Source organism: Vulpes lagopus, chromosome 7, assembly GCF_018345385.1.
Source record: "Vulpes lagopus strain Blue_001 chromosome 7, ASM1834538v1, whole genome shotgun sequence".
Lineage (NCBI taxonomy): Eukaryota > Metazoa > Chordata > Mammalia > Carnivora > Canidae > Vulpes > Vulpes lagopus.
Window position 1 is genome coordinate 115,391,307 of NC_054830.1, and position 27,092 is coordinate 115,418,398.

Consider the following 27,092-nt stretch of genomic DNA (forward strand, 5'->3'; position numbering starts at 1 on the left):
TTCCACATTTCTACAGTTGAAAGACTGCTAATCCTTATGCTTTTAAGCCACAAAAGAAACACTGTTAGACACAATACCTTTTACTGTATTTTTTGAAAATTATTTCACCTACATTTTAAGGAAAAGAAAAAAAATTTCAACTGTTTTAGTGTTTGCCTTGAAAGACATGACAGTAACTTCAGCTATGTGAAACGCCTGGAAAACAAATCATTCTGAGATCACTAAGAACTTAAAAGATGAATGTTAACATTAACTATTCCTGATAGTCTGGAGATTTTTAAAGACTCTAAGGGACACAAATTAAAATAATTTCCCTTATAACACAGTTTCTTAACTACTATCTACTGCATCAATGATTACTGTACTATAAGAAGAATGCCTCAAGCTCAGGGTATACGGAACCAACCATTCCCATTAACAGAATTAACGAGCTCAATCTGCTATACTTAAACAATTTGAGATATAATTCATATAATTATTAACTCAATCAATGTGCACAAGTCAATGATTTTTAGTATATTCAGCAAGCTGTACAATCATCACAACAAATTTTAGAACATTTTCATCATCTCATAAAGAAACTCCAAATCCATCAGCAGTCACTTCCATTTCCTCTTTTCTCCAGCTCCTGGCAATCACCAACTTTCTATCTCTATGGATTTATTATTCTGACATGTCATATACATAGAATGGGACTCATATAATATGTGGCCTTTGTATGTGGTTACTTTCACCTCGCATAACGTTTTCAAGATTCATCCGTGTTATAAGGTGTTTCAGTACTTCACTCCTTTTTACTGTCAAATAATATCCCATTGTATAGCTACACTACATTTGTTTAACTGTGCTTAAGGTGATGAACATGTGAGCCTGGTTCCACATTCTGGCTACAATGAAATATGCTCCTGTGAACACTGGTGCACAAGTTTTGGTATGGACACAAGTTTTCATTTATCGTGGAAATACCCTAGGAATGTAATTGCTGGGTCTCATTTTTGAAATGACTAATTCTGGTCACTTCTTTTCTTCTTTTGTATCAGACTGCAGAGTGCCACTCCTCATTTCAGTCAATTCATCTGCCTACTGTTACCCTTCTTCCTCACTTAGCATCTGGTATAAACATAGAAATCAGTAACAGGTAAAAAAATGTGACCACGGGCCTGTGTGGTTTAATCACAGCGCATCCCACTTGGGCTTCACTTGCACTCTTGGAGGTGCTCTAGATGGCAATCTCAAATTAAAAAAAGAAGAAAAAAAAAAAAAAAACCCAGACTCCTCATAGGCATTGATGACTCAATAGTTCAATAATTGAAATAAAGCCAGAATAAAAATTTTTGCCTGTTAATTCAATTAACTTTAAAGAAGAGAGAAGTTACTTTGTTTTCACTCTAGGATATGTAGTGTTGTAATTTGTAAATGAAGACTTTAAAGTATTATACAATCTCCCAAGTATTACAAGAAAATATAATGTCCATAATATGCATAAAAGACCTCTTCCTTCTAATCTCTATTAAAATTAAAGATGCATATATGGCATAGACTATCTTTTCTAAGGCTAAGTATTAATGTGGGTGTCTTTCTAACAATCCCAAAGCATGCAGGCATTTTAAAATTTTTGCTATGGGTGCTTATCAGAATTCCATCGCAAAGTTGAAGATCTAGAGATAATTACACAACTTTCCACAATACTACAAACAACAGTATTCAAATATGGAAGATTTTTTCCATCACGTATTAAAGTAGTATTTTAAAATAAACATGAGTCCATAAAATCAAAGTTTATCTTCCTCTCCACATTCCAATAGCTCTATTTTTAAAAACTATGTTATCAACTTCTAAAGTTAATTCAAAAATTACAATCAAATATTACTTATAGTTCAATCAATAGATTTAAATATAGCAAAATTGGGTTAAATTGTATTAATTTCCTGCAAGAACAAGAACCCAAAGTAGAATACACACGCTTTATTCCTTTAAAAACATTAATTCAGGATAAATAAGGAAATTGTCAGTGTGAGATTTTGTCTACATACAAAAAAAATAGTTTAAAAACCTTATAATCAGGAAGATTTTACATTTACTATTATGAACTAAAATTACACTAATACAAAGCTACATAAATAATATCTTCAACCTACCTAACATTTTCAATGAAATAAAATTTCTTGTTTGTGTTTCTAAATGTTTTTCACATAATGGACAACATGAATGAATCTTATGGATAATATCATATTAAATGAGTGAACCAAATGGACCAAATTAATTTGGATTTATTTTTGGGGAAAAAAATCCTTCCAAAAGCAGAAGGGTGATTCTGAGTCTACCAAGCAGGGTTTGAGGTTGGGGTAAGAACAAAATGGGGAAATGAGGAAAAGACAGTAAAACAATGGAAGACCCCAGATAGTGAGGCCCTCAGTAACTAGAAGGATTTCTAAATGAAAGAGAGAGATACTAGTAGATTATGGCAGCCTGAAAAGGAAATGATAAATTCAGTTGGACATGCTGTATTTTAGGAGTCAAGAGACAATTAAAGAGTTCTATCAGGCTGTTAAAAAATTCACTACTGGAACTTAGTAGAGGGGTCAGAGATAAAGAGCAAATGGGTGAAGCTATGGAAACATAAAAGAGAAACAAAGAGAAAGCATGAAGAATTGAACATTTTTCTGAGGATATAGAAAATACAAGAATGAAAAAGAACACTAGTCTCCATGGCCATTATGACTTTGCAGAGTAGAGAAAAAGTTTTTGCAGTATCTTCTCTCTCCTGTATACTCAAATTTCCACTTGGTCATTCTTTCCCCTTTAACCATGGTTAACTTTTTACTGCACAGTGACTCCCCTCACACACAACCACCACTACCATCAATAAATGCCCAGTCATATTTGCTAAAATATTACAGCACATTCCTCAATGACCACCCACCTGGCTTCAACCCACCACAACACCAAAATAGTTTTTAAGACATTTCTAAGACTTCTCTGCTGCCAAATCTAATGTACATCTTTCAGCCTCTGTTCCACTGGACTTCTGAAATGGCATAGGACACTTCTGACTACTGCCTCTTTCTCTAAGCCTCTTCTAACCAGCAATTAAATGCGAACATTTGGTCCTAGACTCCTCTCCTTTTGTTATCCTGTATTTTCTTTCTATGGTCACCTCACCAGATTCATAGCTTTAAACACTATCTATATGTTAAGTAATAAGTGATGGCTCCTATTCATTTCCAGATCAGACTTACCCTTTGAGTGTGAGTCCTGAATGTGAATATTGATGTTGTCAGATATTTTTTTCCTATTCTAATTCCTACCAAATGAGAAAAATAAATTGTCAGTGCTAAAAACAGCAACTTTCCTCTAAATGAAAAGGAAACAATTTCTCTTTCTTCAATCAGTTTCAGTGAATACTTAACTATCAAAAATAGTATTTGATGAGAAAAACGGTAACTTCTTAATAATTAAAATCCCTTATAATGTAATGTATGTTAGATTTCTCAATGGATATCTTAAAAATTGTTATGAAGTTTGTTCAGTTTCCACATCCAACAATTAAACTCATCTTTTAATTCACCCATTTAAAGTATCTTTTACATAACAAATGTCCTTTTTCAATTCTGTTTGACCAAAGACACGACACTACCTGTGATACATGGAGTTTGATCATTTTTCAGTTAAAAAAACCTTATGAAATCAAGCTGTTTCTTCCCCAAAAGAAGAATGATTTTCAAAATTTTAGAACCAATGTATGATGAAACCAGATTTGTTTTCAAAACACTGGACAAAAATCAAGCTTGAGGAAAAAAATACTTGACCAAGATCTTTTTTTTTTTTTTTTTAGAATGCCATTAAAAACTTTAATACTGCTTTAAACTAGCTCTGTAACCTAGAGTGCAAGGTTGTCATCTGTGTATATTCTTCTCGTGTCCCAAATGTACACATCAATTCGCTTCTCATTGTTAATGCTTTAGTTCACATTACATTACAATGTCAGTGATTTCTCTTTCTTTGCACATCCCAGTCACTAAAGCTAAAGAATTTTCATCTCCAGCATAAAATGTAGTATAGGTGGTCTTTACATCAATACAGGCAAGGTGTTAATACTCACTGAAGAGGACTGTGTGGTGATAAGAATGGATTCTGATCACATTTTTTGCAAAGTTGATAAAGGTGTTTATCATTGTGCAGAGAAACATCAAGACTGTTTAAACAGTGCATACACTGGATACAGTTAAAATACTAAAAAAAAAACCCCACATCTCTAGCAATGTTTACTACCAATCTATTCATTTTAATACAAATTCAATTTTTACAGTTAAACTGATAAAGACTTGGTAAAAGTGTCTGTGCTCAACAATTTCAGGTCACATTTTAAAGAACTAAGCAAATCTGTATTGAAGTGTCTCTTTAGGCCTAAGGCTGCCACAATACTGTTTCAAGGTAGACTTAAGGATGCTCAAATATGGACACTCCACGAAAAAAGAAATGTTCCAATCTCTTAACTGTATTTAATAAACTAAAAAGCCCAAAGTAACTTCTAATATTCTTATTTGAAGATTCTACATTTGCAAAAAAAGCACAACTGCATTCTCTACTCATTCATTAAACAAATATTCATTAATCAATGTTATCAATCACCGTATTAGGTACTTTGCAGCCCTCCTGGACTTGTTATTTTTATAGTAGAGGCTAGAGATGAAAGGCAGGTCTTCCACCTTCAGTGGCCACTATTTACCAAAGTAGCCACTATTAAATTAAATTCTTAACTCAGTCAAAAAAACTGAGTGGGGGGGGGGGGTGTCTTTTCATTACTATCCTATTCCAAGTCACAGCCTCTCCTTATCAGTAAGTTTCCCAATCTGCAAAATGGACACAGTACTCCTTCCTCACCAGTACCACCCTCTTGGAGTCTTGAGGATCTCTAAATAACCATCAACTTGTAGTAATGCAACCCCAGAAAGCAGTTCATGCTTCTAGCTGGAGGCTATATAAAGCCAGCTGATACAACTTGATTATAATATAGAAATTTAAATGCCAGTGCTATGTTAGAAATGTGAGATTATGACTCACCTATAGTTATATATTCCAAAAGAGTTAGAAAACTTATTCTTAGATGCCCTGGTTTTTCAATGCCTGACCACTTTTCAACAAGAACAAGATTACATTCTCAGTAATCCCTAACAGAGCAAGGGCAACAGGTTCCCTAGGACCTCATAAACTCTCAGTGCCTAAGAAATGATGTTTCTGTGGCACCTGTGACCTATCACAGCAAGGGAAGACCAAAGCCTAGGCCAGTGAGCATCACTTAACTAACTGCTCTCGCAACTAGAGATCTCTTCCTTTTGTCAGCCTACTGACTCCCTGAAATATATACTCCATTAAATCTTAATCATATTTTATGGACCTATTGTGAGTCTATGCTTCTGTGTAAAGATCCATTTATTTACAGGAACAAAATTTGCTCTTACCATACCTTTGCAAACAGAAACTGGTTCTTAAACTAATACACTAATTTACATAATTAATGTGAGGATCACATAAGCCATTGTTTTACAAAAAAACCTAAAAAACAAAACCCACGGCTAATTATTCACTGAAGATAAAGAAAGCTGCAAAGAAAAAATAGAATCTATTATGATACAGTTTTAATTTTTCAATAAGACAAAGCTGTATGTACTACTAATCAACCATTTTCTTGCTGCCACAAAATAGCAGTCAAAAATGCATTTACCCTGCCAAATACAGACTAGCGAACTATTATGCTTTCTAGCATTTTGACCTATGAAAAAAATTTGGGTCTCAATCACAACTGATGTACCTTCTTATACAGTCAATCAGTGTTACCAAATAATCCCAAGTGATTAAAAGAAAAAAAAACCTAACATGAACAGGAAAAGAATGTGGAGGCAGGGGTGGGGGTGTCAACACACACCTATAGAGTTTTTTTGTTTTGTTTTGTTTAAGATTTTATTTATTCATGAGAGACACACAGAGAGAAGCAGGGACATCGAGAGAGGGAGAAGCAAGGGAGCCTGATGTGGGACTCAATCCCAGGACCTGAGATCACTACCTGAGCCAAAGGCAGACACTCAACCACTGAGCCACCCAGGTACCCCCACAGCTATAAAGTTTTAATGCATTTAACAACTGCTTACTCAGAAGAAAGTGCTAGGTATAGTGTAGTAGCTACAGTAAAGAATACAGAAATTTAAAAATATGCAAAAATGTTTACCCTTTAAGTTGTTCAATTTCAAATTATTCTGGCAGACTACACCACCTAAATGCTAAAAAATTCTAATTACAACCATCGAAAATGTCACAATTCCAACATGAAGGGAGATCTCACATAAATAAGACTAAAGCAATAATCCCTTTGAAAAGTTCAGTTTTCGGGATCCCTGGGTGGCGCAGCGGTTTAGCGCCTGCCTTTGGCCCAGGGCGCGATCCTGGGGACCCTGGATCGAATCCCACGTCGGGCTCCCGGTGCATGGAGCCTGCTTCTCCCTCTGCCTGTGTCTCTGCCTCTCTCTCTCTCTGTGACTATCATAAATAAATAAATTTAAAAATAAAAAAAAAAAGTTCAGTTTTCAATTCTATCCCACAGTAATGCTTGCACTACAAGAAAAACAAGATGGGAAAGCTTATTTAGCAGTGTCCCAAGCTGCCTTAGTACACTGATTTCCCTTTATTTCCCTGTTGTTGTTGTTTTTTTAAGATTTTATTTATTTAGTCATAAGAGAGAGAGAGAGAGAAAAAAAAGAGAGGGAGAGGGAGAGAGAGAGGGAGAGGCAGGCAGAGACATAGGCAGAGGGAGAAGCAGACTATCCACAAGGAGCCGGATGTGGGACTCAATCCTGAACCCCCGGATCACACCCTGAGCCGAAAGCAGACGCTCAACCACTGAGCCACCAGGCATCCCTATTTCCCTACATTTCTGAGCAACCTTCTTACTGTTTCCTCTAAGCACATCAACATTTGGAAGAGATAAGAGAGATAATGATTTCTTCCTAATAATTACTTTTAAAGAAGAGTTCAATTTTGGATGAGAATTGGTTTGTTGGTTAAGAAATAATTTGATTTTGTATATTTGGGGGTGAGGTGAACCCTGGCACTGAATCTAACTCAATTCAAGTCTACTGTCATAGTCACAATGAAATAGTTTTTCCTGTTTTCAACAAAATTTTCTCATAAAACATGAGTTGTACATAATCTAGGTCTGTTTACTCACTACCTTTGGAATAAACTAAGAATTCTTAGAATGTGAGACCTTCATAACCTGTCTTACTTTAATAACAGCCACCATTTACCAAAAACCCTACTGTGTGTGTCAGTTCCCTAAATTACTTACGCGTCCTATTTTCCTAAACTGGCACACCCTTGAGAGGTAGATATTATCTTCATTTAAAAAATGAGGAAACAGTCTTTTGAGAGGTTAACATACCCCAGACCACCCAGCTAGACATGTGTCAGAGCAGAAAATTTTCTAAATGGTAGAAGTCCACGTACTACAGTGAGCCAGTTAAGATACTTGGGGCAAGGAGACAAAAGACAGACACATCACCCAACCTGGGAAACTGCCCTGGGGACTTTACAGTTTCCCAGCCATTTTCACTCTTCAACCTTGTTTCCTCTCTCCCTCCTTCCTCTGCTTCCAAATCTAAGGAAGCTTTAGACATTGTCCTAACAAAGACAAGCTCTGCACTGTATGGCACCACAGCGGATTATTTCTAAATCTATTTGTGCTTTGCAGAAATTCCCCCAGGGTCTACAATATCTACAGAACTCTTTGCCTTACACAATTCTTACGGACAGCTGCAGCGGACCACCGATGGAGAAGAGAGCCGGGCTAGCGCCCAGACAACATCTATCTGAGAAGGCATGTCAAATGTTTAAATATGAAATTATTTACTACCTAGGGGTTGTGTGTGTTATATAACTTTGGAAGTGTATTCGGAGCCTACTACGGTATGGAAGATAGATAAAATAGGGTTATCATTCAGTTTCTACATTATCTAGGGACTTTTCTTTTTCCACTTAAAAACCAAATTAGCTGCTCCAGCTTGCAACTCCTTTCAAAGGCTCCAGGTCACACAAGTTTCTTTCATCCTTTAGATACTTTACCACTGTAACCTCTTGATCCCTAGGCTACCTACACATCCATGCCTTTTTAGGAAAGCTTGAAAAATAAAATTACCCACCCAGAACATTTAAGATTTGTCATCAATGTTTTTTTTTTTTACCACATACAGTAAGATTTGACACAATTGGAGAAAAGGTAAGTATTAGTTGTTTTTTTTTTTTTTTAAGATTTTATTTATTTATTCATGAGAGATAAAGAGAGACAGGCAGAGACACAGGCAGAATGAGAAGCAGGCTCCCTCTGGGAAGCGCAATGTGAGACTCGATCCCAGGACCAGGGATCACACCCTGAGCCGAAGGTAGATGCTGGACCACTGAGCCACCCAGGCACCCCATATTAATTGGTTTTAGACTTACTGTTTTTCCAGTCCCAGACCACTTTCCTCTTTCTGTTAATTTTCCTTGAAATTTTTTGTACAAACTTCATACACCTTCAAACTTCAATCCTCTAAGTTAGAAAATTATTGACAGGGTTTTAACTAAAATATTTAATATGATATCATATTGCTTCATTGCTGGAATACTGGTTTTAAAGTACTTTCTTCTGGGGAGCATTTTGCTTGTTCCCTCTGCCTGTAACAAACTTTGAAGATAAATGTCTCCCTCACATCCTTTAGGTCTCAGATTAAATGTAGCATCCTCCTTCCTAGGCTGCTCAACAGTTTCTCCTCATCAGTGCCCCTTGTACTGTCTTCACAGCACATATGGTACTCTGTGATTATCTTTGTTATTCACTCAGTCCTTGTAATGAAGGCATCCACCTCCACTCCTGCAACAGCTATTAAACTGAAGCATCCAAAGGACACAGACTCTTCCTATGATTTTATTCAAAGATACAGTGAATGAATATTGAGTCTTTACAGGCCATCTCTGTTTTCCAAAAACTGCCCTGAAATGGCAGAAGTGAAATTTAACATGTCTGTTCCCAAGTTAGATCTAGGTTCAAATTCCAGCTCTGACACTCAATTTAGTACCTACGTAAACTCTGGCAAGTTATTTAACCCTTTTGGCTGTCAGTGTCCACATCTGTAAAATGCAGATAGTAAGACCTACTCCATAGTGTTTGAGAAGATGAAGTGAAAATATGATGACTGATAGAACACAAAAATTCTCATACACTGCTGGTGGTAAACAACTTTGGAAAAGAAAATTGGGCATTATCTTCTCATACTGAAAACATGCATACTGATCAACCCAGCAATTCTACTATAAGGCACAGCCCTATAGATATAAAATACCTGTATAAAAATGCTCAAATCAGCACTGTTATAATTGACAAATTTTTATCTGGCAAATTATATAATAATTGCCAAAAACAAGTAACAGTCCAAGCATCCATAACTGCAGAATAAATTATAGCATTCCATACAGTGGAAGATAAATAGCAATAAAAATGAATGAATTATAAATACACACAACCATAATAGTGAGCCAAAGATGATAGATAAAAATATACTGTATGGTTCTATTTCTGTGAAGTTTTAAAGCAGGCAAAATTAGACCAAGAGCCTTCAGGAATACATAAAAATGATAAAAGGCATTAAAAAAAAATCAAGACCAAGTCCCAAGAAAATAATAAGTCAGGAGAGCATCTACTTTCCGTGGCACAGGGAAGAATTGAAAGGGGTGCATCGAGGGTAGCTGGGGTACCAGCAATGCTCTATTTCTTGATCTGGGTTATGACTGCATAGGTGTTCACTTGATTAAGTTACACATTTATGCTTTATGTTTTTCTCTGCCATAGTCCACAATTAAAAATCAAAAGACTTGGGATGCCTGGGTGGCTCAGTGGTTGAGCACCTGCCTTTTACTCAGGGCATGATCCCAGGGTCCAGGATCGAGTCCCACATCAGGCTCCTGCAGAGACACTGCTTCTCCCTCTGCCTCTATCTCTCTCTGTCATGGATAAATAAATAAAATCTTTTTTAAAAAATTTAAAAAATAATAAAAATAAGAAACAAAAGACTTAAAAGATTCAACTAAGATTTTAAGTGCTTGGTGCATTGTCTGACACTGAAAGTAATTACTCAGTACATTTTGGCTATTATCATAATAAGCAATCTTTATTGCAACTGTCCATGTTGCACACTTTAATACCAGATGTCGAATGAATAACACAGAATAGCATTAATCTAGACTCTACTACACAGCTTCTCATAAATTGCTATTAGCAGGGCTTCAAATTGCCTCTGGAAGAAAAAAAAATATAAAACAATTGTTACATACAAATAGATCACCATTCTGCATGGTGGTAAAAGATGTAACACCTACACCATCTGCAACTTAGTGAGACACAGCACAAATAACGTGGTTTGATAAGGCTCAAACTGCTAAAAAAAGTTTTACAATTTACCTGGTACTAAAAAATGTGCTTATTAATTTAGATAGCTTCTTCTCTTCACTATTTCCACTAGTGGCAAATGATAACCACTTTACATCAACCAGGGTTCATGTTAGATTGCATGGTCTGTGAAGAGAAGCAAACTTCTGGGCCCAGCTTTATTTAAGCAAATCAAATCATTAATGACAGGCAAGAGTAAAAACCTTTATTTCAGAACACTATTAATAAACAAGAATTGTTCTTTGTTTAAAAGCAGATTATTGATTTAAATAAACTCATAATTACATCTAAAAAATGTTAAAATTCGCCAAAAAAATGCAATTTAAATCTTAAAAACTTCTGAACTAAGGTGTTAATAAAGCATTTTAGAGATGATAAATCTCTCATATAATTTAATAGCATCTGCTTACTACTGAGATAAATATTAAATTAATATCCCAAAACATGGCCAAATCTGTAGCTAAAAATGGACGTACACATAGGCACATTTAGATGCCAAAGTGGCTGGGTTTATTCTAACAATTTTTTCATCAAGTACTAGCCAATTATATCATCCCAAAGCTACCAACATTTCCTATCCGTGCTGTCACTGATTGGTGTATTCAGTGTAATGCTCCCCATACAGACTACTCTCTCAAAACAAAGTATTGTTTTACAGGAATCCAATCTGCTCTGGTTAACAATGGTCTATTAATATCCAGTGGCATTAATGCAAAGCTCAAAACTCAAGTGCGACAGATAAAAGTGGATGGTGTAACCATGTGACTTTACAATGAACCAAGTCAGAACTGCTGATTACAGTCAAAGAATTCAGTACTCTACCTAGCCCATCATGTTCTTTACTATCCATTCAAGACTGAGTTACAACACTGTGCATTAAAAATAGCATAATGTATGTCTTATTTCAAATCCCACATGACTTGCTAACTTCAACAGTTTGAACCTAACTCAAATTACCAGAAAACTTATACCTCCCACTATCAATTAATAACATGACTCTGTGATCTACATTTCAAACTGTCTTATTTTTAAAATAAGAAAATTAAAGTTGTCAAGGATATGAATACATGACCAGTGGCATCATAAGTGGGTAAAATATTAGAAAAGTAATATACATAGAGGTATGTATCATGTGGTATTTTGTTATACCACATGATAGCAAAAACTACAGTAAGGGCATGGCGTGCACTTGGAATTTCATGTATTTTTCACATGAATATATGGTATTTCTCACTATAAATTATCATCTTTCTCATTTTCTACAGAAGGAAACTGAGAATCAAAGAGGGCAAGTCCTTTTTCTAGAGGTTACACAAGTACTAAGCAGAAAGGCCAAGATTTAAATCCCTGACTCCCTAATGTCTCAACTACACATGCATGGTTAAAAACAAAACAAAACAAAACCTAGGGCAGATATAAAAAAACAAAAAACAAAACAAACAAACAAAAAAACCACCAGAGAGGACACACTCTTGATAGATACAGCTGCACTCGGTGAGATCCCTCAGTATGATGCCTTTTTTGATGGAGATCATTTCCCACCTGTATGTAACTCAAAAGGATGGAAGCCTTAGTAGCTACAACTATCAGAGAAGACAGTCCAAAGCAGAGAGAGAAATTGGAAATGAAGTGGCAATCTCCAGAGAAAAAAATGGAATGTCAAGGGCTAGCTTTGTATCTTAGCTAACCATTAAATTACACAGGTATAGATAGTGGAGACCTCCTTACCCCAAGGAGGCAGGCTAAAAAACCAGCAGCTAAAAACCATAAAATAATAAAGAGCTATATCAGCTACTGCATAGCTGGGAAACAGGAACCAGTTTGCAGTCTGAACCCAGGCAAGTTAAATACCTGGTGGAACAAAAAGCAATAATCCTTAAGAGAAAACAAAACCAGCATTACCACCCAATGGTGCTACAATGTATTATCTAAATGTTCAAGTTTCACTTCCAAAAAGTAATAAATAGGGAACTATAACTCATAACTGGGAAAAAATAATTATTAGAAATTAATGCTAAATAGGTTCAGATGTTGAATTTAGTTGAGAAAGACTTCAAAACAGTGGCACCTGGGTAGCTCAGTAGATTAAGCGGCCAACTCTTGATTTAAGCTGAGGTCATGATCTCAGGGTCCTGGGATCTAGCCCAGTGTGAGGTTCCTGGCTCAGTGGTGAATCCACCTGAGATTCTCTCCCTGTTCCTCTGTGCTGGTCCTGCTCACTGTCACTCAAGCTGCACTCTCAAATAAATAAATAAATCTTAAAAAAAAAAAAAAAAGACTTCAAAACAGCTATAATATGTTAAACTAAAGATGAATATGGTATCGGTGAATAACAGGGAATCTCTAAAAAGAAATGGAAGCTATATTTTAACAATGAGAAATGCTAGACCTGAAAAATCACAAAACCTGAAAAGTTCACTAGAGATGGACTCAATAGCAGAAGAGAAATGGCAAGAGGAAGGAGAGACCAGCATTAACTTACAGACAGAAGAAACTTAACAACCCAAAAAAGGATACATACACACAAAACAGCCCCACACACAAATGCTGAAATCCACAAGTAAAGAGAAAATGATATGGTTAATGGCCTCATCAGAAACAATGGTGGCCAGAAGACACTAGAAGTGCATGTCCAAAGGGCTGAAAGAAAACCCTGTCAACCAAGAAGACCACATCCAGCAAAACTATCTTTCAAAAGTGAAGTGAAATAAAACACTTTCCCATTAACTGAAAAGAATTTTGTTACAAATTGACTTCCTTTATAAGTACTGAAGGAAGGAAAACAGTACCAGCAACACAGATCTACAAGAATAAAAATGAACAGAAATAAATGATTATGAAATACCACACATGTATTTATCTTTTCTTTTCTAAAGTCATATGATTGTTGAAAGCAAAATGGACAATGTTGTACTAGAGTTTCTAATTTATGACAACCAGTACACTAAGAAAAGGATTGTTTTTAAAGTTCCTGTATTTTTACTGAAGAAATTCAATATTCTAAGAGAGCAACCACTGAAATAATAATGCAAAGACATACATCACTGTAAAGTCAACAGAAGAAAATGGAATACTAAAAAATACCTGATTAGCACAAAAGATGTCAGGAAAAGAGGATTAGGAGACCATGAAACAAGTAAGAAAACTATGAACAAGTTTCAAAAATACCAAGCCTATTACAACCAAATCACAACAGATGTAAATGGGCTAAATAAGTCTCTAAGAGAAAATGCAAGTTATGGTATATATATCATGTGGGTACATGTCTGAGAGTATTACCCAAACACTCAAACAGAAGATTACTGTGGGTGACAGAAAACTTTCATTACTTATTTACTAATGATTAGTTAGTTAATGCTAGGTGGGAAGAGTCAAATAAAAAACTGTAGTTTTAAAATGCACATAAAAATGCAAAAATTTTGTATACTTTCCCTATTTTCCAAAGCTTCTGTATTTTTTCAAAATGAAATAATAATATTTTAAATAAAGTACAAAATGAAACCTCTGAAATACCTCTCTAAAGTGCTAGTTTTGGGCAGCCCGGGTGGCTAGGCGGTTTAGCGCCTGCCTTCAGCCCAGGGTGTGATCCTGGAGTCCCGGGATTGAGTCCCACATCGGGCTCCCTGCATGGAGCCTGCTTCTCCCTCTGCCTATGTCTCTGCCTCTCTCTGTGTGTCTCTCATGAATAAATAAATAAAATCTTTTAAAAATAAATAAATAAAGTGCTAGTTTTTAAAAGGATTAATCCTTAGCTTCTTAAAATTTGATACTCTAGGATGACTTAAGACTGAAATTTCCCCAAAAATGCATAGTTCATTGACTCTCTTTTTTTTATTATGATTTAAAACACTATTGTAAAAAAATTTAAAAATAAAACATTGTTGTAATTTTGGCCAGCATTATACTGGATAGAGATGCTACAATAACCAAAACTCAAGTGCTGTTCTTTGCATCCATTCTAAAGGGCTATTCTAGACTGCTATTTACTGACAACTTTGTTTCTGCTTTTCATGACTTTCTTATCTTTTGTCTCTACCACATGCTGGGTACTTGTGGATCCACCTCTGCCATGTTTTTTTTCCCTTCTAATTTACTTTGGTTCTGGAACCAAAGCAACATATTTGTTATAACTATGTATAATCATACAGTCCATAAGTGTAGGTATAGTGAACTCTCTTACATGAAAGCCTTTATTTTTATTTATTTTTTTGCTTTGTTTAATTAAGAGATCAGCTTTTTTTCAGGTCAGCAAACCTTCCAAATACTTGGGATGGAAACAGGTGAGACAGTTTAGAAACTTCTCCAAGCCTACAAATTTGCATATTATTATTTCTAGAAATGTACAGATAAGTCAATGCTGTGAGTAATTTATCATAAAGCTTCATTTCTAAAATAGAGAGCCTGACTGTTTCTGTCTGAAACCATTAGGTTCTATAAAAGAGAGGTATGGGACATTTGGCTGGCTCAGTCACTTAAGCATCCAACTCTTGATTTCAACTCAGGTTGTGATCTCAGGGTCATGCAATCCAAGCACCACCTCAGGTTCCCCACCCAGCACGGAGTCTGCTTGTTCCTCTCCCTCATCCCACTCACACTCATGCTCTAATAAACAAATAAAATTTAAAAAGAGAGAAAGAGAGAGAGGTAGTACCTAAGTCCAAGTATTCCAATGAACTTTTCAAGATTCAGACTTATCCCTTAGTACTAATGTATGATTTCCCTACAGGATTTTAATAGGTCACTGAATAAACAACATACATACTTGTCCTAATACCTCACATGTGAGCCTTCCATTAATGTGCGCAGGTTTAAAAGCAGTCATCTATCACTTACTGGCTATGAGAGGGACAAGTTGCTATCAGCCTCTGAATTGTCTATCTATAATTTACCTGGTTTGGAAGGTTCTTGTGCCGAGACTATTGAAGCTCCTGAAACATGGCAGATATCCAATCATTGGCAACCTAATGCAATTCAGTGTACAGTTATCGAAGGGTTAAAGCCAGGGCTCCCATAGTTACCACTTATCTATATTAGGGTATTCCAAAGTTGAGTATCACCCCATTAAAAAAATAACAAATGTACTACTGTTGTAGGCATAATCAAAGTTTAAGTAAGACTCTCAACATGTTCTGGGACACTGGTTCTCCAACCTGGCTCTCTGGTAATCACCAGAAAAGCTTTCTAAAAACTACATATATTCTTTGGGAGAGAAGAGTCTGTAATTTTTCTCCAGGTGATTCTTTAAGAAATGTAAATTCTAATTTACTTTGGTTCTGGAACCAAAGCAACATATTTGTTATAACTATGTATAATCATACAGTCCGTAAGTGTAGGTATAGTGAACTCTCTTACATACCTGTGTAACTCTCTTGCATGGAGCCATAAGAAATCACTGGCCATAAGAAATCACTGGCCATAAGAAAACAATAGAGAGAGAGAGAGACTAGTTTCAAAAAGATTCAGCCTCCCCAAGTATTAGTTGTTTGATTTTAGGAAACCACAACCTTGTCAAATCAGACTGCTACTCTAGGACCTTCTTAAAACCTACTTCCTTCAAAGATAGATCTGAAGACCAAATATAAAATATATAAGCTAAGAGTGCCTTGGAAACTTTAATACTTTTTACAGCATTAAGAAATTCTTCATAGTCTTTCCAATTAAAGACTCAGATTTCCATTCTCAGATGGAAACAGGTACATTCCACCGATTCAACAAACACTCATGGATTGACTAATAAGTCTAAACACCGTTATGTGAGGAATGATCCTATGCAAAATTACAAGAAAATTTGACTTTAATAATTTTAAACTAGTGATGATGATTTTTAATGTGGAAGAAAGGAAGAAAGAAAAGGTTGGAATGAAGTAAAAAACATACCCTTAAATATCACTTCCCATCACAGCTCTGATTTTTCTGCAATGATAATGTTCCAGGGATGCCTGGGTGGCCCAGTGGTTGAGCATCTGCCTTCAGCTCAGGGCGTGATCCCGGGGTCCTAGGATTAAGTGGTATATCAGGCTTCCCCCAGGGAATATGCTTCTTCCTTTGCCTATGTTTCTGTCTCTCCCTCTGTGTATCTCATGAATAAATAAACAAAATCTTAAAAAAAAAAAAAAAAAAGCTCCAGCTCTCCAGTGGTCCAATATGATAGCCATCAGTCTCACGTGGGTATCTGAGCACTTAAAATGTGGCTCTAGTAACTGAAATTTGGAATATTTAACTTAAATTTACACTCAGTTTCACAGCCTACTAGTACTAGTAGTATTCAGACTACTAGTTACAGTATCATAAAGCCCAGCTGAGAACATTTAAATATATAGGTCTTTTGGGAGATACGTATGGATAGGGAAAGGCAGAGGAAACAAACAAAAACTCAGTAAGATTCTACTTATAACAAACTTTCTTAGGGGCACCTGGCTGGCTTAGTGGGTAAAGCATGGGACTCTTGATCTGGAGGTTATAAGTTCAAGCCCCATGTTGGGTGCAGAGATTACTGAAAAATAAAATCTTAAAAAAAAAAAAAAAAGAGGCTTTCTTATATAATTTTTAAGATTTTCTGACTAGAAAATGATACATTCATGCAATAAAACTGAGGATTCCATGTTTTCTACATTATCTTCAAAGAACTAAAAACCAACTATCATGGGTATTTAAAAAAAGAAAATAAAAAAATAAGAACTTATACAGTATTAAACTACAGGATACTGGAATCACCAGCCGAATTACAATATTTGCTCCAAGTTCCAACCCTGGCTCAGGCAGTTACAAGTGCTACGATTTTGGACATGTTAGTAAGCTTTTCTGCTTCTCAAACTCCAAATGTGCCTATCAGGGTAATATACCTGCCAAATGTCCTTTAGAGATTCTAAATAACAAATATAAGGTTTATCTTTAGCAGTCCATTAATTTACAAAGAATGAGTTCTATTATTAAAAATGTATTGATTGAAGGTCTGCTAGTTTTCTATCCTCTAGCTAGGACAAACCACTTTTTCCCTGAGAGCCCTTATTTCAGTTAATAATAGTCTATTTATTAATGTGGTTTTTTGAGTTGGCTTGAGTTGACCTCAAGGTCCATGAGAAGCAGACTATATCTGTGGCTACTTATCATTATGTGTCCTTAGTACCCTGTATATACAGGGTGATTAAGCCAAGGGGTAATATATCAAGTCTGTTTTTAAAATATTCTGGGCACAATAGTGATGGGAGGGCACGGTAAATACAGGGAACCCAGTTAGAAGGCTACAGAGGGAATGTTATAATTTGGTTTAGGATGGCAGTAGTGAAGATGAAAAAAATACTTAGGAAATAAAGGTGATAGAACTTGGTGATAAAGTGGATGTGGAAGAAAGAGAGAAAGTGTCAAGGATAACTCCTATAACTTCTCACCTGTGTAACACAATGACTAGTGGTACCATCCATGCAGACATAGGGCATACTGGAAAAGACAGCCTGGGCTGTTTTGGAAGGGGAGGGAGAAAATCCTAAGTTTGTAGTATAGGATGTCTTTAAGATAAGAAACAAAAACCCCAGCAGTCACTGGATGTTCTGAACTCAGTAATGGGATGTGGGTAGGACACAAAATTTTGGGATTCACTAGCCTATAGATCATACAGCATAGGAAGACAAAAAGGAAGACAGAAGAAGAAGAAAAGGCAGAATCAGGCCTTGAGGATGGCTAATTTAGAGATGAAGGAGATCCCTGAGACACTGGACTGAAAGAACTAGAAAGTTAAAAGACAAAATGGTGTTATAGGAGCCAAAGAAGTGAAAAGAAGACCTCAACAGAAAATCAAATTCTGCTGGAAGGTTGAATGCTGATGGAGGTTTGGGGAATAGTTTTCTGGACCTGATAATAGGGTGGAGGTTACTGCTAACTTTAACAAGAACTATTTAAGTAAAATGATGGTGTAGAAGGTCAGGGTCCTCATGGGTCCTTTAAATCTCCCCTGGAAAAAAAGCAAAAGCTCCAAAATGACTCATATGCTGAACTCCATTAGAAGCCATTGTTGAAGGAACTAATTCACAACAACCTAAGAACCATACCAGATGTTTTTATGATTCTTAACCTAGATGAATATCTAATTAGTAATGTTCAGGAAAATTTAAAGCAAGGAAATTTTAGAGCCCAAGGGCACCACAAATCACCTGCCAGAATTAGCTTCTGCAGAGAGACAACATTCCACTAAGCTATTTTTTGCTTTTCAGATTTTCCTTATCTCTAATTAGAATTCTCCTAGTTCTCTATCACTAGTAAGTTTCTCGTAACAGGTTTTAAAAAGCACTGATACAAATTCTAGTAAAAAATCAAAGGATAAAAAAGTAGCCAGTGGCAGATAACAGCTTCCATATTTTAAATGAGAAACTACTAATACCCTTTTTTAAGATATAGAGTTGAGAGAGAGAGAGAGAGCATGTGCACATGCACAAGCAAGGGGAGGGTGCAGAAGAGGAAAAGAGAGAGAATCTCAAGCAGATTCTTGCTAAGCACAGAGCCCGCTGTGGGGTTCGATCTCATAACACTAAGATCATGAGTTGCACCAAAATCAAGAGCTGGATGCTTAACTGAGCCATCCTAGGCACCCAACACTGATATATTTTTAACTTTAGTATTTCAAGTTGTCTTCCTTGTTCTGCATCCCTCACTCTTTCACCTTGTGGAATTCACTCGTTGCCCACCCTTTTGTAACTTTTGAAAAACTACTGGTTTTCATGGCTTTCCCTAAAATTGAAGAATAAAAGCACATTTTTATGCTAAAATGAAGACCTACTTTCTTAAATACTATTATTTCATAAACCAGTGGCTGCCATTTTATTATGTTTGCCCTACTGCAGAACTAATTTTTAGAATAAAACCCAACTCTTGAGTTCACCTCCAAAACCTGCTCTTCCCAGTCTTTGCCATCTCCATAAACATCAACTCTAGTCTATAGAGCGGAGAAACTCTGGCATTAATCTTTCTGTACACCCCTCATCCAAAATATCAACAAATTCTAACAATTTTACTTTTAAACATACCCAGCATCACCTCTCATCATATCAAACACTGTTACCTCAGGTTCGTTCCTCACTATTGCTCTGACCTCCACTCCTATCACTCTCCCTCTTGTTCCTCCAATCTTACCAGCCTCCTTGTTTCTCAGTCATGCCCAGCACACTTCCACCCCAGGGTCCTGATGTTCCTCATTCACTGCCTGAACTGCTCTTCTCTCCCTCATTCCCCTCTTGTGTCTGCTCGTGCAAAGGGGCCTTCTCTAACTACCCTTATACAGCACAACACAAGCCATCACTATCTACCCACCTTTAATTTTCTTCACAGTAGTTACTTCTGACCTATTTGCCCACTGACACCTACCACCAGAATGAAAGCTCCATGACTTAGCTGTGTTCATGGCTGTATCTCCAGTACTTAAAACAGTACTTTTGCTGGTGCTCATTAAAGCTTTGTCAAGTAACTAAACCCATATTCATTTCACCTCAGCATGGAACCTAAAGGATTAGTACTTTGGACTTTCCAAACATTTAAATAAAACATGTAATTAAAATTATTTAAAACAGGACTCCTGGGTGGCTCAGCGGCTGAGTGTCTGCCTTTGACTCAGGTCATTATCCCAGAGTTCTGGGATCGAGTGCTGCATTGGGCTTCCTGCAGGAAGCCTGCTTCTCCCTCCACCTGTGTCTCTGCCTCTCTGTGTGTCTCTCATGAATAAATAAAATCTTAAAAAAAATAATTCTTATATTTAAAAAATAAAAATTATTTAAAACAAACACACTCAACACATAAGTACCAAGAGACACTGTTCTAGTCTCATAGGAATGGGAATGTGAGTATGGGAATACAAATATACATAGAGAAGACATCATTATGAAAGGAGGTACAGTTCTGTCACATTTTAAATCCCAAAGTTTATCTTTCCTTCTACCCAGGCAGTCAATTGGTATATAGCAGGGTAACTGCATACAGTATTATGGATAAACCAGAGTTCACCTCAGGTGGCATGATTTTGTTTAGCAGGGTGAAGCCCCTACCAAAAGTGCGGAATCTTTCAAGTTTGATTTTGCCATGTGTAAATATTTCTTATCACGATCCCACCTTATTCGGTGCTAGAACTCCTCTACTCTACCCCCCCTTCCCAAGATGTGACCCATTCTTTCCTTCAGGAACCTTCAAGGACCCAAGTTATGTAATAAAATCATTATAGTGGGTGGAATTTCTTGTCCAAGAATCAGTAGAGTCCACTCAGAGAAGCAGCTACATAAGTTAGTGGAAATAACACTGTTTAAAGTTTTATTTAAAGTAAAGAACTGCCTACCCTGATACATCCAAAGAACAAATGTTTATTAAGTACCTATTGTATGTACGGAGATAAATGAGACACAGGCTTAGATTCTATGTAAGTGACAGTTGTTTTCATCAATAACAACATTATCACAAGCATTCCTCCTCATTTCTCTTAGTTACATCATCATTCCACTTTCATGAAGTCAGGACAGCGGGGTAATGTTGGTAATCCCCAGCATGTCCCCCTCAACATCCCTGCCATCTCAGGGCAGGTTCAGGCAACAGGTAGGAAGATGAAGAGATAAATAAGAAAAAGAAGCTACTATGTCCTGACGTTAGAGTCAGAAAACTCTGGGTGTGATTTCCAGTTGTACCACTTTCTATGAGTGGCATTAAGCAATTTCTTCAGCTTCTATGAACCCATTTTATCATGAGTAAAATATGTGTAAGACCTGTTTCTTAGGAATTGTATGAAAAATGAATAAGTTCAGTAAGTCATAAAAGATACTGAATATAGTTCCTCCCTCTTTTTATTAACGAGAAAGGCTCTAATGGAGAGGCCATATGCAAAGGCAACATACCATCAGCAAAAGGGTCCCAAGCCTTGACTATAGGACAACTGTGCAAATGTAATTCTACATTTAAAACTGTTTTAATAATGCTTTAAATCCTGTAGAAGCAATTATGGATTGTCTACCACTCAAATTTTCCACATTTGATAATCATGCTTCCCATCATACATGTTCAAATTGCTCAGCAAATACTAATTTGTTTGACCTCCACTTTTAAATTTCTCTTTGTAGGGGCAAGAATCAGTACTTTGGACTTATTTTTTGAAAAAAAAATTTAAAAAAATTAATTTCTGCCATCAGCCCTGAGGAGTTTCTGCCTTCTTTAAAACTCCTCTCTCAGCTTCCCTGACACTGCTATCCTAGCTCTTTCTCACCAGCCTAGCAGATCCTTCTCACTTTCCTTTGCGAGTGTCTCCTCAACCTTTAACAAACCTTTACACATTCACTATGCCTAATCTCAGATCCTATTTCTTTTCTGTTATTTACCCACTCTTCCTAAGTCGTCTCAAGTCCATGACTTCGGACTCTCCCTATCTCTCTATACATGCACACACACACATTTATTTCTATGTGTTAGATGTACACATGTATATATACACATGCATGCATATACCCATGTGTGTACATATACAAAGAGATATACATGCACACATTTATGTAGATATAACATGTATCCCGGCCTCCTCCCTCAAAATGACTCTTGGACTAAGATGTCTTATAAACTACTACTCAAGCACAATTCCTTCTTTCCCTTCTCAAATCTAGTCCTCCTCTTGTGTTTGCCATCTCAATGGCAGCAACATCTGTTCAGTTGCTCAAGTCCAAAACCTGGGAACCAGCTCCTCTTTCACTCCCACATCCAACCCACCTGCATGCGGTTCATTCTGCCACCAACTCTTATTATCTGTAACTGAGTAATAGCTTGGGTCTCCCGGCTTCCATTGTTGCTCCTGCCAATCCACTCTTTATCCAGCAGCCAAAGATGTTAAAACAAAACAGATCATGTTGCTACCTCATGAAAAATCCTTCAACAACTTGCCACTACATTTATAATAAAATCCCCTGGCCTCCTTATAGTTCTTTGGACATATTACTGTCTCCCCTCACTACATCCACATACACTGTTTCTCTGGCCTGGAATGCTATTCTGCCCTTTCATTAACTCATTCTTTAGCTTTCAGCTTCAATGCCACATTTCTCGAAGAAGGCCTCCCCAAGCCCAATTACAAAGAGGTCCCGTTATATCCTTATTAGTATCCTACACTTTTCTCATAGCACTAAAAGTAAAGTTTGTAACTATATTATTATTTGTGCAACTATTTGGTTAAGGTATATCTAGACAAAGTCAGCATATGTTTTGCTAACCACTCCATCATCCCACAGCAACAGCCAGGTGGCCAACACTTCAGAAACTCCTTTCTCTAATAAATATTTGATAAATGGAAAACTCATGAGTCCTGGCTCTACAATGGCTGCATAACACAGCAAGATGCACCATGGAAGTGCACTATTCTACTTCATTTGGATTTTCAGGGAAAAAACTTTAGTCACAGTGGTGGACAAAGAAAGGAATTCAAGGGATCCCTGGGTGGCGCAGCGGTTTGGCGCCTGCCTTTGGCCCAGGGCGCGATCCTGGAGACCCGGGATCGAATCCCACGTCGGGCTCCCTGCATGGAGCCTGTCTCTGCCTCTCTCTCTCTCTCTCTCTCTTTGTGACTATCATAAATAAATAAATAAAAATTAAAAAAAAAAAAAAAGAAAGGAATTCAAGTAGAAGAAAGGCTATGTAGCCCTTTCCCCTAACACGTTTCTAGAGTGCTTGTCTTTTACTTCTTTTGCTCTTTGATAGAACCTAGCAGAGTCAGATCCAGTTAAGGTGGATATTGAAGCACTTAGTGATCAAAATAGACCATGGAACATCAATCAAGTGTTAGAATTAAGTGTTACAAATTCCTAAATATTATGATTCACTGAGGGCTAGAAACATTAGAATAGGTTAAAGTAAATTTAGATCGAGTGAGGAACAATTTGGGGGGATCAAGTAAAACCATGCTATAACCTTCTCTGCCCTCCTTCAACAGCGGTATGTCTCTATACTCAGATTGGTACTCCTTAACAGGACATGTTTCTTCAGTCCATTTGCTAAATTCTAAACAATTCTATGCTTTTTCACTGACTATAAAGGACTTGAGTGGCATAAAGTGTAAAAAAAAAAAAAAAAACAAAACTACACAGAATTCACTATACCACCTGTTGCATAAACGGAGCTATGATGGTAACATTTTATATACTACATTCATCATGCAGGAATTAAGAGAATCTAAAATTTGAAATCCTAGAGTTGATGCGCTACCTGAAAGACCAACATAGATCAAAATAATAACGATACAAGCCATTATGCTCTAGGCACTGAACATGGGTCTTGATGTCCCTTTTTTTTTTTTTTTTTTCTAATCTTCAAAATAACCCTGAAAGCTGAGGAAGAGGAGGCTCATAGGTTGGGTAGCTGCTTCAACTATACAGCTAACAATACAAGTGTTCTTTTTAAGACACTGTAAACTGATCAAAAATGCAAAAAAAAAAAAAAAAAAAAAAAAACCTCTCAAGTTTTGGAGAACCTGGAAGTGCTTTGTTGTTCAAACTTGAAGTACTTTGTTGTGAGAGAATTTAAAATAAAAACTTTCCTAGGATGTTTACAAGTTCAAGATATTTAACATCCTTCAATTTAAAAACCCTTTTTAAAACTTATGGGTAAATATAGACTGACTACTTAACTACTCAGCTTTGGTGCAATCTGAAATACAGCTTTATGATGTTTTTAATAATAAATATGCTATATCCTGGAAGGGAAACTGCCAGCTATACATCTACTTTACAGAGACTTAGAATTTGGCAAGGATAAAAATAATAAATTTGAAAGAAACTAGAGGAGGATAAATAAGTGTTTTAAAAATTGTCTTCTGACATGACAAAATACCATAATGGAGTAACAGGAGTAGTATTATCCAAAACTAAATGTCAGGCTTTTAAAGAATCAGCAAGCTGCAAGAATTGGGACCTCTGTAATCATTTCAAATTGTATGAATGTTACATTATCAAACACTAGGACAAATACAGTCTTGAATGAAACGACTGTAAGAGAGCAAATAATCACCTACAAAGAAATTACATATGTTCTGTATTTAAACTTTTCCACACTGTGATCATCATCCTATGTGGTACCAACTCTTTCCATTCACAAAATTTCATCAGCATAGTCACTTAGACACTTGTTAAAGTAGTCCCAACTCATAAAAGTTAAATATTAATCAAGTTTCAGAAGCACTGAAGTTATCTCAAAACAATGATTGTATATGAAAAAATCAGATGAAATAAAAAGAAATAAAAAGATGAAAATAAAAAGATGATGTGGCCATAAAAAATAGAACCGTATAAATCAATAGACTTTTGGGGATGGTTTTCTGTTCACAAATATAACTACTTATGCAAGACCCCAGAAGGTCTTTCTGGACATTCTCCACACACGCAAAACAGTAACAAAACCCCCACGATTCCCTTACTTCTCTCTCACCCTATTTTGCACTTTGCCCACCCTTCCAACTTTTTATATAGTCCTCTCACAAGAAGTCTACGTAATAAAATACAGACTTATGCCATGATCAGGAACATCATATCCCAAGATTTGTTTGATCCTTTGCCTATTCAAGATGGCAGGAATTGAGCTTTAATAATCCACAGACCACAAACACACCCTGTTAAGAGCTTCCTTTCAAACACTACGGTTCCCACTAGTAACACTCTCGGGACCCCTAACGGGTGCACGTACGGACGTACGCCATAGGACACAACCCCTAAAAAGGGCACAGACGGTAGGTGCTCTCCACTGTCTTCCCCAGAGAATAAACCCTCCCCTAAACCATCCGCACACACCCCTCCCGGGCCCACAGCACACCTGTCACTCAGGGGAGGGATGGCTGGCCGCTAAGCGTGGGGCAGGAAGCAAGCATACACGAGGGCCACGCGCCAGGGGACGGCGAAGGCTGCGCAACCCGGTCCCTCCCCTGTCCCCTAACCAGCTCAACCCGCTGCAAACTTTTAAGAGGTTCAGTTACATTCCTCCGCAATTCCAGCCTTGACAGCTGCCTGCGGAGATGCCAACAAGCCGCGCACGGCCATTCCCGCCACCTCACTCACCCGTGGCGGGGCGGCGGCCACATCCCGCGGTCAGCGGGGACCAGAGGTTGGGGGATGAGGCAGGGCTGGTGAGAGGGCTGTAGGGACGGGCTGGGCGGGCTCACCTTCTCCAGCTCGTCGTGGAGCTCGGCCAGGCTGGGCCGGAGCAGCTTCTCGCCCAGCTGCGCTGCGGTGTGCCGGTAGTGATCGATCCTGGGCACGGCGTCCATGGTGTTGTGGCCAAAGGTGCGCAGGTAGTAGGTGTTGGTGTGGGTATCGTAGTAGTAGTGCTGGTGGTGCCCGCTGCCGCTGCCGCTGCCGCCGCCGCCGCCCGAGTGCAGGCTGCTGCCCTCGCTCAGCACCGTGTCCCCGCCGTTCTGGAAGCTCACGTTGGGCCCGTCGCCCGCGACCCCCGCCGCGTCCGACAGGCTCTCGTCGGCAGACGAGGAGGCGGCCGGGTCCACGAAGTTCACGCGGAAGCGGCCCTTGGCTTCCTCGCTGCCCTTGCCCGGCCCGCTCTCGCCGCTAGCTTTCCCGGCCGCCGGGGTCTCCCTGCCCCCGGCCCCGGCCCCGGCCCCGGCCCCGGCCGCCGCGGCCGCCGCAGCCCGCCCGGCATTCTCGGAAACGAGGTCCACCTGGAAGCGGCTCTGGCTCGGCGTGGGGCCCAGCGGTCTGCCCAGCCCGTCCCCGGCCGCCGCGGCGCCCTCCCCGCGGACCCCGCCGCCGCCCCGGCTCCCGGCCGCAGCATCCTCCGACACCGAGGGCACGGCCGTGCCGGGCAGGTCCACGCCGGCGCCGGCGGCCCCCGCGGCAGCCGGCGGCGTCTCCCCGACCCCAGCCGGCCTCGGGGCGCCGGAGGAGGGCGCCGTGGGCCCGGGTTCCATCGCCGCCCGCCGCCCGCCGCCCGCCCCCCGGCAGACTCGGAGAGCCCCGCGGCCGCCGCGGGCTGCACGCCCTCCGCGCCCCCCGCCGGCGGTGCCCGCGGCCGCAACGCCAGGGGACGAGCCGCCCGCCCCCGCGCCGCCGCTAGCCCGACCCGCACGGACGCCGCCGGCAGCCGAGTCGGCGCGCGAGTGCAGGGGGCGCGGGGCGGGCCGCGCTGTTTAAAGCCTCGGCGGGGCCGCAGCGGCGGCGGCTCCGGCGGCGGCACGCGGGAGGCGGGGTCGGCGGCTCCCCCGCCCCTCAGCCCGCCCACCCGCGGTCCCGCAGTGTCGCGCGGCAGGCGCTGCCTCGGCGCCCCGGCCCTCCCGGGCTTCTGCCGGAGCCCACGCGAGAGCGGCCTGCGCGAGGACCGCGTCGGTCCGGGCAGCGGGCAGCGGGCAGCGCGGGCAGGAGCAGGAGCAGGGGGCAGGGAGCGGGGAGCAGGGAGCGGGGAGCAGGCGCGGCGGCGCGAGCCTCAGCGCCGTCGCCGGGATCTCCGCGCCGCTACCTCCTCTTCCGTCGCCTTCCTCCCACCCCTCCACCTCCTTCCCCCGCCTCCTCTGCGGCGAAGAGGAGAAGGCCCCCCGGCCGCCTCCCTCTCTCCCCGCCCCTGGGGCTGCACGTCAATGGGCCGACAGCCCGGGCCTCGTCAGAGCAGGCTGCGGACGGCG

General features: G+C 39.2%; 1 protein-coding gene across 2 annotated transcripts in view; it reads right to left on the reverse strand.

The window, feature by feature from the left end:
- The window catches only part of SLC12A2 (solute carrier family 12 member 2), a 113,040-nt gene extending 86,531 nt beyond the window's left edge, over positions 1-26,509 (reverse strand). For both annotated transcript variants that reach the window (XM_041760796.1, XM_041760795.1), the window contains exon 1: positions 25,626-26,509. In XM_041760796.1, the coding sequence (XP_041616730.1) occupies positions 25,626-26,384 (759 nt within the window). In that variant the 5' untranslated portion in view covers positions 26,385-26,509. The remainder of the gene's footprint in view (positions 1-25,625) is intronic.
- Positions 26,510-27,092: the final 583 nt, after the last annotated feature.